General features: G+C 39.0%; 1 protein-coding gene across 1 annotated transcript in view; it reads right to left on the minus strand.

The window, feature by feature from the left end:
* Window positions 1-14,759, minus strand: part of LOC145390987 (arylsulfatase H-like) — a gene marked incomplete at its 5' end in the record, with an annotated part of 228,267 nt that overhangs the window by 89,869 nt on the left and 123,639 nt on the right. Inside the window, one exon of the mRNA XM_080265720.1 lies at window positions 6,291-6,523. Coding sequence (XP_080121846.1) covers window positions 6,291-6,523 — 233 coding nt within the window. The remainder of the gene's footprint in view (window positions 1-6,290; window positions 6,524-14,759) is intronic.

The raw sequence follows: 14,759 nt of genomic DNA on the forward strand, positions 1-14,759 counted from the left end.
TGAGGTTGCAGCAAGCTGCATTGGTACGAGCTGATGAGCTGGTGATTATACAGGTAGCGTTAGCCGAGTCTCTTGTGACCCGCCCCCTTGGCCCTGCCCGCTCTAACATCGGCCCGAGTGTGAGTTCTGGGACGTGATGAATGCCAGTCTTGCCATGCCAGCGTTGGATAAACGTGTTAGGCGCTCTCGCTAATCGAAGCAACAAAACATTTAATTAACCCTTTAACTGCAATAATATCTTTTCCATTTGACTAGGATATATGTTTTGCAGTAAAGGATGTTGGAAAAAAGTACCAAGGAACGTTATCGGCCTAAAAGGTTTGTAAAGTAACGAAAGTTCCCTGTATGAAAATAAAAAGGTTTACCGTCTACAAAGACCTTAGTGTTTCGACTTTTTTCTTTATATTTGGTATACACACACACACACACACACACACACACACACACACACATAACCCTCTTCCCTCTATAAGATTTCAATGAATTCACGTGTATAGAATCAAATTTCTTATACAACACTGTTGATAAAAATAATTATTAGCCTACATGCCTTTAACCTTTCGTTTGGGAGACACGCTCTCTCTCTCTCTCTCTCTCTCTCTCTCTCGTCATAAATATTAAGCAAAAGCACACTTGGCTATAAATCAAGTTCGCTATACCGTACTTAATTTCTAACATTATCCTGACATCTCGTATTACTACTGTCCCTCCCTGATTGAAAAGTGGGGGGAGGGGCATTTCCCTTTTTTCCTCCCTTGGATGACGCCCATGTGTCCTTTATAGGAAAATACAAATACATATACTGTAATCGTTTTAATGTAGCCTAAGGACAGTATTACGATGAGAAAGATGGAATACAGTTTATGTAAGCTACTATATCGGGTAGGTGAAGCCAATGACATTTCGTTTTCCTACTTCTGTAATCGAACCCTTTAATTTTAAGGAAATTAATGAAGGAAATAAATAAGGAACTTGCAATATGGTTATGATAATGTAACTTACCAGACATGTCAGACAGATGAGTTTATATGTTTAATGGTAATAGGGGCACAGCTGAGATGTGTTATTGCCAAGCTCCGAACTTTCTCGGCGCCAAAACTCAGCTGCAGTCGCGGGAGGAGGTGGGCTGGTTCTTTTCAAACTGATTTTGATTCAGTTAGCAAATTTTTGTGCTCTCTTTGTCATACAGAAATGAATTCAAAGTAAAAGAAAATAATGCGATAATATTTTGTAGTAAGGCTCATAATTCTGCCAATAAGAAGAATTATCTCAGCCAATTAGCAACGAGTAGAGCTGGAAGAGGGTGGGGCATTAGAAAGGGGCAGGGCACAAGAGACTGGTTAACGCTACCCATATAGTGCGAGCTGGCAGCATGCCAGCCTGGGTCAGGTGGGGCTGCTCATTCGCACTTGCCCGCACTTCCCCTTTGTCCCACTAGCCCATTCTGCTCGTCATCACCTGCCCTTCTCAAACTCCATGTACAACCAGCCTGCTCATTTTCTTCGCATAATTCACCTGGTTGTTCCAGAGTGACACTGTGCCATACAGTGTGTGGGAGGGGGAACCATAGATATAAATATACCTAGATGCCACATCGCCCATTCTTCATTACAGCGCCGATGCATCTGCATGGCCGCCATCTTGGAACTGTCCAGAGTGTAATAGTGGCGCATGTTTTAGAGTGAATTCAGACTGTGTAAATGAATGTAACATTGCCAGTTGTCCGATTTCGTTAAACTTGAGCTTAAAGAAGAGTAAATTAAATGAAGATTGTACATAATCGGATGTTAATAATAAGGGATATATTATAGCCGTATATAGTGTTTAGTATACCAAATAGATCTAAGCCTCTGCAGGGATATTATTTGTCATAAAAGAATAACTGAAGAATTATGTTCTGCACTTGACCATGTGTTTAAGAAGAATTATGTTCTGCACTTGACCATGTGTATAATCTAAGTTTTACTATCTTTAAAACTTAAAACCATTAGGACCTAGCTGGTAGCTGATAGAAATTTTCACACATGTTGAGTTTACCTTATATCACTTAGGTAAACTTTCACAAGTATACAAGAAACCATTTGACTTGTCACTCACTGTAGAGTCACCCGTACACAGAAGGAAGAGGAATGAAAGACAAGAGGAAGGAAGGAAAAATGGAAGGAGGGCTTACAAGTCACAGGTTATAAAAAAAATATACATTTTAAGTTGTTGCACTGTCCCAATGAACAAGAGAAAAAACATAATTCCACATGAATAGAAAATACAATATATAAAGGGAAAAAATACACATTAAATTACACATCAGTAGAAAATACAATGCATAAAGCAAAAAAATTACACACACAAATACACATGCATAGAAAATACAACGCATAAGGCAAAAAAATTACACATAGAACGACACATGCATAGAAAATACAGTGCTTAAGGCAAACAACATTACACATATAACTACAAATGTATAAAAAATACAGTGCATAGGGCAAAAAAAATTACACACACAATTACACATCAGAAAAAACAATAAGAGAAAAAAGTTACACATGCATAAAACCTTCTCTCCTCACAGCTGTTTCCCAAACTTTTATCGGGTCAGGATCTCTAGGAAACCTATTTAAATAAAAGGCAAGAAAAATTTGCAGTAAGTTTAACTGTATACAATTTATTTTCTACAGTTGTTTTTCTGTGGGAAAAGTATTACTCTGTTGGAATCTAATTCATGGGGGTAAATTTTTACAAATTGCCAATACACCCCAAGGTTGCAGTATATTTTTCTGGACTTAATCTAACCTAACCTAACCTAACCTGCTGCAGTGTAATGCTTACCTTCGAGTTAGGTATCATACTATACGTTTATGGTGGTAATATCCCTGAACCACATATTGGCAACTTGTAAAATAAAACCTTCATGGGTATAAATGACACAGAATCATTGTGCTTGGCCTTGAATATATATAATAATATTCATACGAACACTGTGACAGCTGCCCAACAATACATGTTGACAATATATCTGGTATTTTTTGGAATGGACTGCCTCCAAACTCTTGATTTCCAAATGCTTATGCAGCTTTTTTCCCCCAATTTTCCATGATACTTTATACAGATGAAAATCAAGAAAGCAAATAATTTTGCATCAGTTTTAAGATTGTAAAGTAATAATTTCACCTGCCACTGGCCCTGGTACAACAGACACATGGACATTACTGACATTGTCATCCAAGATGCATTGTCAAGCTGACGTCAATTTATCACACCAATCATATATATATATATATATATATATATATATATGCTTTGAAAATCTATTTTCATTTTTTTGAACTCGTTTATTACACCCATAAATGTCCTTATCTTCCATCATCTTGCATACACATTACACTTATTGGGCTAAGTTCTTATTTCACTTCAGGATGCATTAAATTCTAAATTATTTTTGTCAAAACATTTTATTCTTGCTTATGCTACAAGGTCACTTTCATTTTCACTCAAGCTCGTTTTTATATCAAGGGTTACACTATGATGCAAAACCACTGAAGAGTACTTGCCCCAAAAGATTACTTTCAGTTTTCAAAACAACATTGTCTTCTATACCGGATGATACAAAGCCACCATGCAGCTTTGGTAATAAAACTCATTTTCAGTACTATAGCTTTCCTTACCTTCTGTATCTTACGTATATATCTATTTTTTTTTCCTACACCCTTACTTCACTAAATGAGTATCAGACTTTACTTTCTTTAATACTAATTCCCTATAATGAAATTTTCCTTACTTTTCTATACTACGTATTATTTTTACCACTTTAGGTAAAAATTTACACTATATAGGTTACACTTACCAACACACCGGCGAAGTGGCAGGCTGGGGTGATATGGATGGAGGCGAGAGGGTGTTGGCACGCTGGAGCTGCGAAGGTGATGGGGAGGAGGCTGGGGGGCAGTAAAATGTGGTCAGGGCACGTCACTTTATATTCTGTGTAGTAATTCCATTTTCAGAAGACATCTCTTCACTTGATAATGGCAATATTGTCATCTCTAAAACTCTCCCCATCGCACACTCAACTCTTTCCCTGTATGAGTGGGTGGCTTGGCAATGGTGGAGGTAGCAGAGGCCAGGTGGCCACCCATGGCATGAAGCGAAGTGGACTGTAGAATCAGAAATGACTGTCCCTATTCCTTCCGTTTCCTAAGGGAAACTGGCAGTGTAGCTCACCTGCCTCCTATACGTCTACATCATGCACTGCACACCACAGAAGATGGATAGGACTTCAGGCACTGGCAGGAAGTGCAAAGTGGCTATGTCCATCATCTGAGCTGCCCGGAACACATGTTTTATGATGGTTGTGTCTGTCACTATAGCTTCAGGGTTTAATAAGTAGACGAATATAGAAGTAGGAATACGTGCACACAGAGTAATTTCTTGTCTGTGTAAATGCGATGATGTATGTCAAGTAATGCCATTTATTATATTTCTACTTATTTATGTTTATTTATTTACTCATTTATTTTGTCAGTTGTCATCAGTTTCGCCATCCAAAGTCAAGCTTTCGATATGTGCTTCGGTGCCAGGGAAAAGGCAGTTTTCTTGATCTTGAGCTCTGATGTGCAGGGATGGAAGAGTGTCCAGTGATTGATATGTGGGACATTGTGGGTTAATTAGCCAGCTCTTCTGACGATGCAGACTCATCTTAGTCAGGGACCAGAATTAAGAGTGGAAATGAAACAGAAAGCAGTGTAAGAACAAAGGACACTACAGTAATGGATAACAGTAAAGAACATGAAACAGCTGAAAGAGGTGGAACAGGAATGGCGCTCACTGAATCAGCGAGAAGTGAAGAGAATGGAACAAGAATAAGAGATGGGAAAGATGTATGGTGCATCATTTCCGTAGGCTGAGTACTTTGTGCTGAAGCTTGTCTCATATTACTATGATTTTCTTTTAATGAACATGTTAAATATGCAACTGTAATGGAAGAACAAAATCTGAATTTTCTTATACCACCCTGTAAAATAATCCCATTTATCTACAAGCCTACTCTAGACTGGAGCATCATTATCAGCAGCTCTAGTCACACACCGGGTGCAAATGAGACGTTTTTCTTCTCCTCTCTCTCTCTCTCTCTCTCTCTGATACACTGGATCGGCACGGCACACTAATGTGCTGCAGTATACAGGCTGACACCCACTGTTCTTAATGAAGATTGTCTGGTTTAATTACTTGCTACGTCAGTAGGAATAAATTAAACCTTTCTTTGTTAACTTTTTTTCATTTTGCTGTTAGCAGATAAAAATCTAATCTTTCTTCGCTGCCATGAATCTAAGCATCTTTATGCAGTCAGCAAACATTAAAATTATTGATCGTTATGCAGTTTGTAGACATGAATTTATGAATTTAATCCTTCAGTCAGTTGTCATACACAATAATAATCAGTCTTCTTCCAGTTAGTACACACACGGCTAATCCTTTATTCAGTCAGTTGACATCAATTCAGTCCCTCTTCATGCAGTCGATGGTCTTTGACCATTCTTTTTTCTTACTTGCCGTGTCAAATTCGCCCCTTCATATGCTTCGTGAAGAGCAAGTGTGCAATGACCAAAGGTATGGAGTAACAAAGGGAAGCGTCACTCTGGGCGTGACTAGCGATATGAGAGTACATTACAGTCAAGGTTAAAATGGTCACCTACTGCATAGCTATTTCTTCTTCAGTTCATAGCGTATGTCCGATACTCTCCCACCCTATGCTTCATATCAGAATTATCTATGGGTAATGGATCAGACTAAACCTCTGTTTGGAATTGTTATCCAGCACAGAAGAGTAAACAGTAACAGATATGAATATTATGCGAACTTTTGTCCACGGCTATGCAAAAAACAAGTGTAAATGAAGATCTTAATGCAGCACCAGTATATAATACAACACTAGGAGACATAGAAAAGTTTACGTGAGGACTAACAAGGAACAGAAAAACTTTATATGTAGATCAATATGACACTGAAGTAATATACAAATGTAGATTAAGACAGTATCGAAGCACTACAGCACAGTGGAAATATAAAATGAATGAGGAGAGTCATGCAACACGAACGTACAACATATATGTACTGTACACAAAACATAGAGAGTAAGACATTACTACAGTACAGTAGAAGTACAGATGAGGGCAGTATTACTGACCGAGGATAGTCAAGAGACGTAAATGAAGACAGTAATGCAACAGTAAAGTGACAAGAAATGCACGTGAAGAGCGTAATACAAGGACAGCCAAACCAAGACATTTCCTCACCTGCCGTGTCGACTACGCCCTTTCCTGTGCTTGGCGGAGAACATGGGCGTGTGAACGTGGCCAAAAGCGTGGAGAAGAAAGAAAGGTTGGTCACCGTGAGCGTGGGCGGCTATAAAGCTTCTTGACTCCTCCACCAGCCTCTGCGATAACCCATCCAGTTCCAAAAGACGCTCAGCTACCCGGCCGTCACGAATCAGCAGGCAGTTGGAGTAGCTACCCAGCCATGATGATATCTTTACGAGAGTAATTTATAGATGGCAACGATAGAAATATTGATCATGGTGACAATGATGATGATGATAAGGATGTTGATGACAGTCGTAACAATGAAAAATGATGACAAAAAATGAAGATAAAATTACGAAGGAGTAGTTATGCAGCCAGTGACACATATCCAGGGTCATATATATATATATATATATATATATATATATATATATATATATATATATATATATATACACACACACACACATATAAGGACGGTAGGCAACGATGGCCGCTACTAAGCGGACCAAGCTTTGTCAGTGACCGGAAGTGACTATCAACACTAAAAGGTATTTTTATATGTAAGTATTCCAGTGCAACACGCCACCCAAGAAGCATGGCCCTGACTTAGTAATTTTTGGAGCCTTAGCATTTCGCGTGAGCAAGGATGTAAATTTAACGCTTTTCACATTTTCTGCACTTGATGACCTTTGACCCTTGTCCTGGCGGATGTAGGTCATGACTACACGAAAAACACTTATAGTACTCATTAGCGTCTATGAGCATGCAATGTTTCATTTGATTCCATCCAGCCACTCTGGAGCTAAGGAACTTGAAATTCGCAGAATGGCACAACAGAGGTACAACTTCTAGGTGGTCCTGGCAGCGACCAGAAGTGAGTTTCGACACTCATTTTTTTATTGAAGTACTCTAGTCCAGTAATCATAGCCCTGGCTTAATAATCTTCGGAGCCTTAGCATTTCAATCGAGGATAATTGTGATTTTAGCTATTTTCACCGTTTTTGCATTCAATGACTTATGCTCCCTGACCTGGCCAATGCTGCACGTAGGTGACAGTAGAAATTTGTAGTACTATCAAGCCTATAAGGACGTGAAATTTCATTCATTTCCATCGGGCCACTAAGGAACTGTGGGGGCATTTTTGAGAACTGGCACTGGTTGCTCGGGATGCTGAGGCCAACTTTCACAGTGTTGCCACTTGGGAAGTAGAGGAGAGAGGAAGGAAAATGGATGGCACATTTCAGATAGAGAACTACATCAAGACTACTCCTAAGGCAGTCAGAGCTTTCCGCCCCCATTAGTAATGCTTCTACAGCTCAAAACGTCAAAAATGCGAAAAAAGTGGGTTTTCAGCCGTTGCTAGGCAGCGAATGGTTGCCAAGCAACCAAATCCTTCCGGACACACCTAGGTCAAAGACTGGTCATTGTGTCCAAGTTTGGTTGGGTTCGGTCAATTCTGAACAAAAAAGAATGCAAGAAAGAAAATGCGACTAACAAGAAGGCCAGCATGGAGCTGGCCTATATATATATATATATATATATATATATATCCAGGGGTAAAATCCTACTACTACCTAGTGCGTCCCTGGGTGGCGGATAGAGGAATGTCTGGCAGATGTACAAGGTAGCATCTTAGACGGGAGAGACCGTGGCACCTCCTATAGGTATATAGGGCTCCACCGAATATACTGAACAGAGATGGCACAATAAAATTACACCTTACCAGAATATATGTGGCAGAGAGGTGAGACTGATTGCAATAATCCCCCTAACCATACATGAATTCTACTGTTAATGATCTCACAGGCGTTCCTGTCGGACCATCGTCTACTAAAGGTCCAACGACACTGCCTCCTGTTCTTTCGGGCACTGTGCCACAGAAAGTGAGTAGGCACTGTCTCTGGAGTTCAGAAACTAGGACAATAAACAATCTGAGATCCATGAAGATCAACACATACAGTGTAGGAAGCCTCACAGAAATTAAAAACTTGATACCTTTATGACTGAATATATCCTTATATATCTATCTATCTACCAATCTGCCTGTTTATCCATCTATCAGTCAATCAATCAATCAATCAATCAGTCAATCTATCTATCTATCTATATCTATCTATCTATTTATCTCTCTCTCTCTCTCTCTCTCTCTCTCTCTCTCTCTCTCTCTCTCTCTCTCTCTCTCTCTCTCTCTCTCTCTATATATATATATATATATATATATATATATATATATATATATATATATATACACAGTATATATATCGGCATACATAATAAAGCTATGAATGTTTGTCTGTCTGTCTGTGCCTTTGTTCGCTTCTTTACGAAAATGGTAATAGACATTTATTTTGCATTAGATCGGGGTAAGTATATTGTAATGTCAGGAAAATAATAAGCTCGCGATCACACACGACGCGTCTGCGCGAAATTCTCGGAAAACGCCGAACGTAAGAACAAAAAAATAATCGACTCTTAAGTCAGAAATGGTCACTGTGGGCCCAATAATGGTATGGAAACAATGGTAATGGTATTTGCAAAAAAATTTTGATAGAAAAGCTGTTAGTTAGTCCCGCAATTTTTTGCAGGCAAGCACTAGTTCATATACACAGGGTGTCCCAAGAGGAAAAGACAATTTGGGGGAATCATAGATGGGAGTATTCTAAGCAGGAAATTTTATAAAAACATTTGTCCACATCTTAACCATTATGGAGCTACAATTACTGTTGACCCTATGGGCGAAAATGGTCTTCTTCATAATTCGCCCATTAAGTCATTAATAATATTGTAGTTCCATAATGGTTCAGATTTGGACATATGTTGATATAGTATTTTTTTCTTAGAATACCCTCCTTTGTCATATCCCAAAGTTATGCCCTTTCCTCCAGTGACACCCTGTATAATATATACTTGTAGCCTACATATATATATATATATATATATATATATAGAGAGAGAGAGAGAGAGAGAGAGAGAGAGAGAGAGAGAGAGAGAGGTAGTTAGATAGATATATGTGTACACACACAAACACACACACACACACACACACTAGGAGACGTACCCGGTATTTCCTGTCATGTCTGCATTGCTGGTCTCTGTAAGTCATTGACTACAGTATATTCCTTTCTGGCAACTCTTGCCTGATGTTCTTTATGCAGTTTTTCTTGTTTCTGCTTCTCACTCATTTTCTTTCAGCGCCTCTGTCCTTTGGGCATTCCTATTTTTATTTTTTTTCCCATATGGCGACTTCATTTTTCCCGTTATGACGGCTACATGATATGAAAACAAAGTAATGAATATAGCAAATCAGCAGAAATAAAAGTTGAAGTGATGGTTTAGCCAACCAAAAAGTTGAAATAGCCAGACTGAAGGTTGGATTGATGTTGTAGCCAACCATTTTTTTTTTTTAAATATGTGTCCGACTCTGGGCATAGGCTTCACAGCCTGCTCTCAAGGCCCAGTAGTCCTCCTACTTACCATGCACCTCTACGTGTCACCACTTCGGCACTAATACCCACAGTCCATATTGAATACATGCTAGAGCTGTCTCATACAGGACTGGCGTGCTGGTATTATTGGGGGTATTTTTACGACATGTCGGCAGGTCTTCTGGTAGATCAGTAAAGTCTGACTTTATGAAATTCAAATCTTTAAACTGTTCCCTGCCTCAGCGGGGATTTGAACCTGGGTCCGGTAGGACTGCAGGCCACCTCTTTACCAATTGAGCCACCGCCTCCCCCGGAAAGACTTAAAAAAGAGCCTTCTTTGTAACAGTCATTTTTTTCGGTTTGTTTTAAAAATGACGCAAAATTGTTCATGCAATCATCACGCAACCTCCTTCCCACCAAGTAAAATGGATGGAGTAGGATGTGATGGTGCTGAAAAGACGTTAGAAACAGCGTGGAAACTCAGAAGATTAATTTTTTTTTGTTTTTTTTTGTTTTTACATTTTGTCTTTGAAACCTCTCGAATATCTTTTTTGTTTTCAAAAAGAGTAGATACATAATTTTAAATGTACCTGGGTAGGATCTGGTTACCCTGCTATAAAAAAACATATAGAGGTTGCGTGACGAATGACAGAAAATACTGAGTTGTTTTCAAAATAAACTCTAAACAATCGGAAGACTTTGATAGTTTTGTGAAGAACGAGCTGTCAAAACGAAGAAAATTTCAAGATACTAAAATCGGCGACGGCAAAACTGATATTGACAAAATCCAGTGGTGACCAATCCGGCAGCAACAAAATCCGGAAAATCAAGTTCGGCGATCTAAGATCTGATAATATATCCTCAGCAGCAGATAATCTTGCACTTTTTGTTTGATCAATTTGGTTTCGCAGTTTTTTTTCTCTCATAGAAAATAATTATTATATGCAGCTTTGCTGTTGCAAAAATCGATGTTGCTGGATAAATCGACCAAAATTTCGAGGTTAACGGACCTCAGTTAATTATACTTGAAAACATTTGCCACGATGCCAGCAGTGTGTACAAAAATATTCAGCTTGATATCTGCATTGGTTCTCGAGATATGCGGGTTCGATATTTCAGCATTTTATATATATCTATCTATTGCCAGACGCCATAAGCCCGTAAGGGGTGGTCATTTGACTTTGAGTTATTTGTTTTACGGGGATGGGCACTACCCCTCCACCAACCCACTTGTTGACACGTAGGGAGCACGTATGGTCTGCTTATATGGTTACCACCCAGCGTTGTAAATGGTTTCTTGGCTTACATGAGATCATTTGGCTAGTCACTCGATGCAAAGCCACCATATACTGCATATATATATATATATATAGCTTGAGATCTTTGGCATTACATACCAGCTCAGACAGGAATAACTTAAGGTCTGTCATATAAGGAGTATGGCTGTGTTCAGATGTGGCGCCTGATTATAAATCGGCCATTTCGTCTTCGGTATGTGCTTCTCTTATCATACATTTTCTGGGTCCTCGATGGTCAATAAACTATATTTTTACCTGATGCATGACTAAACATTATTTGGGACAACAATTTTCTACCAGCCCCGGCATCTCAAAATATGCTAGTACACCTCTTATTATAACAATAAGATTTATATGATAATGATAATGATAAGAGAAGTAAAACTATGAAAACTGAGTAGTTACGCAGCCACACAGAGAACCATACTTTCATTGTTTATTGATGATAATAAGAAAAATAATGATTTTGATCATACCGATATAAACGATGATGATGATGATGATGATGGTGGTGGTGTACTTACACGTCCACAGTGAATTGTGCAGAGTAGTTACATAATAATATTGTAAATGCTGATAATGATATTAATAAAGGTCAAATTTATCCACGCGATATATATATATATATATATATATATATATATATATATATATATATATATATATATATTATGTTCGACTCTGGGCATAGGCTTCACAACCTGCTCCCAAGGCCCAGTAGTCCTCCTACATACAATACACCTCTACATGTCACCACTTCGGCACTAACACCCACCGTCCATATTGAGTACATGCCAGGGCTGTCTCATACTGATCTGGTGTATTGGTATTAGCGGGGCTATTTTTACAACATGTCGGCGGGTCTTCCGGCAGATCGGTAAAGTCTGCTTTACATGATATTCAAATCCTTAAATTGTTCCCTGCCCCAGCGGGGATTTGAACCTGGGTCCGGTAGGACCGCAGGCCACCTCTCTACCGATTGAGCCACCGCCTCCCCCTGACCTGAAAGGGGTTATAGATGCTGGTCAACTGAAAACAAACCGACTATAGTTACGCAGCTACACTAACATCTGCAAGGTATTATTGTCGTTAATGTTATCATCCTCAACTTCATTATCTTCGCCCTTTTTATCCTCAGTTGCATTATTTCCTTTATCTTTATCCTCGTCAACATTTTTTTTTTTTTTTTTTTTTCTCAACATCATTTTCGTTGTCAACTTCATTTTACCTTTTGTCCATAATGTGGGTAAAACCCAGCAATTATTCCCGTTTTAATTAGTTTTCACACATAATATTGCCTTGTCTCCATCCGGAACACTGAGCTGTAACAATAAATTAACAGTGGAATATGTTGCTCTCTGTCGGAGTGCAGTGGAGAGGATGTAGATCCATAGTGCTTAATTACCTCCGCCAACGAAGTTGGATGAGGTTATGTATTTACCTGTTTTTGTCTGTTTGTTTGTTTTTCCACAAAATATCTCCAAAAGTTATTAATGAATTTCGATGACAATTTGTGGAAGGGTGGTCCATGACCAAAAAAGAACTGATTAAATTTTGGGGAGGATCCGGATCCGGGTCCTATGTATCCCGCACAATAGCTCCAAAAGTTCTCAATCAATTTCAATAAAATTTTGTGGAAGTGTGGTCCATGGGTCAAGGAACAACCGCTTAAATTTGGGGCGGATCCGGTTTCTAAGTATTCCACATAATATCTCCACGGATCCGGAGCTGGGTCCTTTTTAATGGCACTGGCATTAGCGGAGGTATGCGCTCTCTGTATGCTTTCTAGTTTTATTCTTCCATTGGTCTACGTGAAAAAAAAAAGTTACAAAAAGTTTCTGGGCGATGTTAAGATAAAAGCACAAGAGCAAGTGGAAGAGACTAACAAAAGAAACTATTAATAGATAAACTGCACATAATCTCATATCTGTGTTCTAATCAATCTTCCTAAAAACATGATCACTGTAATCTCTCGAATCGTCCTAGAGCAAAAAAATATTTTTTTCACAGTAGGAGTATCTCTAAAGGAAAATGGGAGGGTTTGGAAACTTCTTGTATTGTTGTTTGGCTGTCGATACAGTATTGCTGAGTGAAGAATGCGAGTCACAAAGCTTGGTGAATGAGTTGCAAAACGTATGAAAGAAACGAAATCTAAAAGTGAATGAAGATAAGAATGAAGATGTGGCCTTTCAGAGAAATCAAGTTACGAAATGCACAGTAAGGCTGGATTGAGAGAAAGTGGAAATTGTCAGTGTCGAGTACTTAGACCAGTGGTTCTTAACCTTTTTTGAGTCACGGACTCCTTCGAGAATCTGGTGAAAGCTATGAACCCCTTCCCTGTAAAAATGCACATAAGTACGTAAACACAGTATTTTGCATGCAGTGAATATACTTTTATTGATAACTACCTCACGCAGTGTATGACATACACAAAGTATAAAATGGTCTTTACAAAGAATTATGTTTCTTACTCTTTTCATGCAAAAACTAATGGCCACTCGATAAAAATATGAAATACATCTAACTTGTGCAAATTAAACAACACAAAACGCTAATTCTGCTCAAAAGTTCATTTCAATGAGAGGGTTGTTGTTGTTTGGCTTGAATAAGAAGATGAAATTGTGGAGTGGTCTTTTACAAGGCAACACAACACGCATGTCACCGTTGACATCCAGTTGATTTCGACTTTTCTTTTTGATACAAACAAGCGCTGAAAACCCTGACTCACAAATGAATGTAGCAGCAAACAGAATCAGAGCATCCATAGCTCGCTTTGCCAGACGAGGGTAGGCTTGTGTCAACGAACACCAGAATCCTTCAAGATTCTTCGAGTTTTTTTTTTTTTTCAGCTAATGATGCCAGACGGCATCACGCAATACTGCTAAATTGTTCACAGTTATTCTGACCTTCACGGACCCCCTGAAGCCCATCCATGGACCCCAGGTTAAGAACCCCTGACTTAGACTATGTGATGAGTAAAGGTGGAAGGTTAGAGGATGAAGTGTCTGAAAAGGTATTGCAGGATAGAAAGATTGTTGGTTCACTGAAAGTATTGATATTGAGTATGGAAGTGAACATGGAAGCAAAAAAGTTGTTGCATGACTATATTGTGCTCGCCACTCTTAACATACGGAAGTAAACCTTAGGCCGTGTTGAAAATACAGAAATCAAGAGTGAGTGCAGTAAAAATGAGTTGTTTGACAGGAGCATGTGGAGTTACACAAGAGACAGACAGACAAATGAAAATGTAAAGGAGCGTTTTCATACTGATGTAGATGTGTTTGAAATTATTAAGGGAAATACCATGAGATGGTTTGCCCATAAGGGAAGATGAATGAGGACTGAGTGATTGACTAGAAGACTGTATGTGCTTGAGATGCAGTGGAGACGGGAAGAGGGATAGCAGTGATGAGGTGAAGGGATGGAATGGAGAGATATGTGAGAGAAATGGGGTGTGAGTTGGAGGAAAGTCAACCAAATAGCAGAGAACAGCGTGACTGAGGCGGTTTGTTTGTGGCTACCCCTTATGGGATTATGGCTTCTGGCAATCTGGCAATAGAGAGTCCGATAGAATGACCATTCCAAAACATACCGTAAGACAGGATATACGGCTGTCACCATAACCAAAGCATAACATAACTCTAAACGCCAGGGATATAAGGTACCTCTAAATCCTACAGTATAATCAACTTCGTCCCTCAGGCTATGCAATAGTCCACCTATATCAGTGATAGCTA

Source organism: Coenobita brevimanus, chromosome 16 (genome assembly GCF_032717465.1).
Source record: "Coenobita brevimanus isolate Jiangsu-jjx chromosome 16, ASM3271746v2, whole genome shotgun sequence".
Classification (NCBI taxonomy): Eukaryota; Metazoa; Arthropoda; class Malacostraca; order Decapoda; family Coenobitidae; genus Coenobita; species Coenobita brevimanus.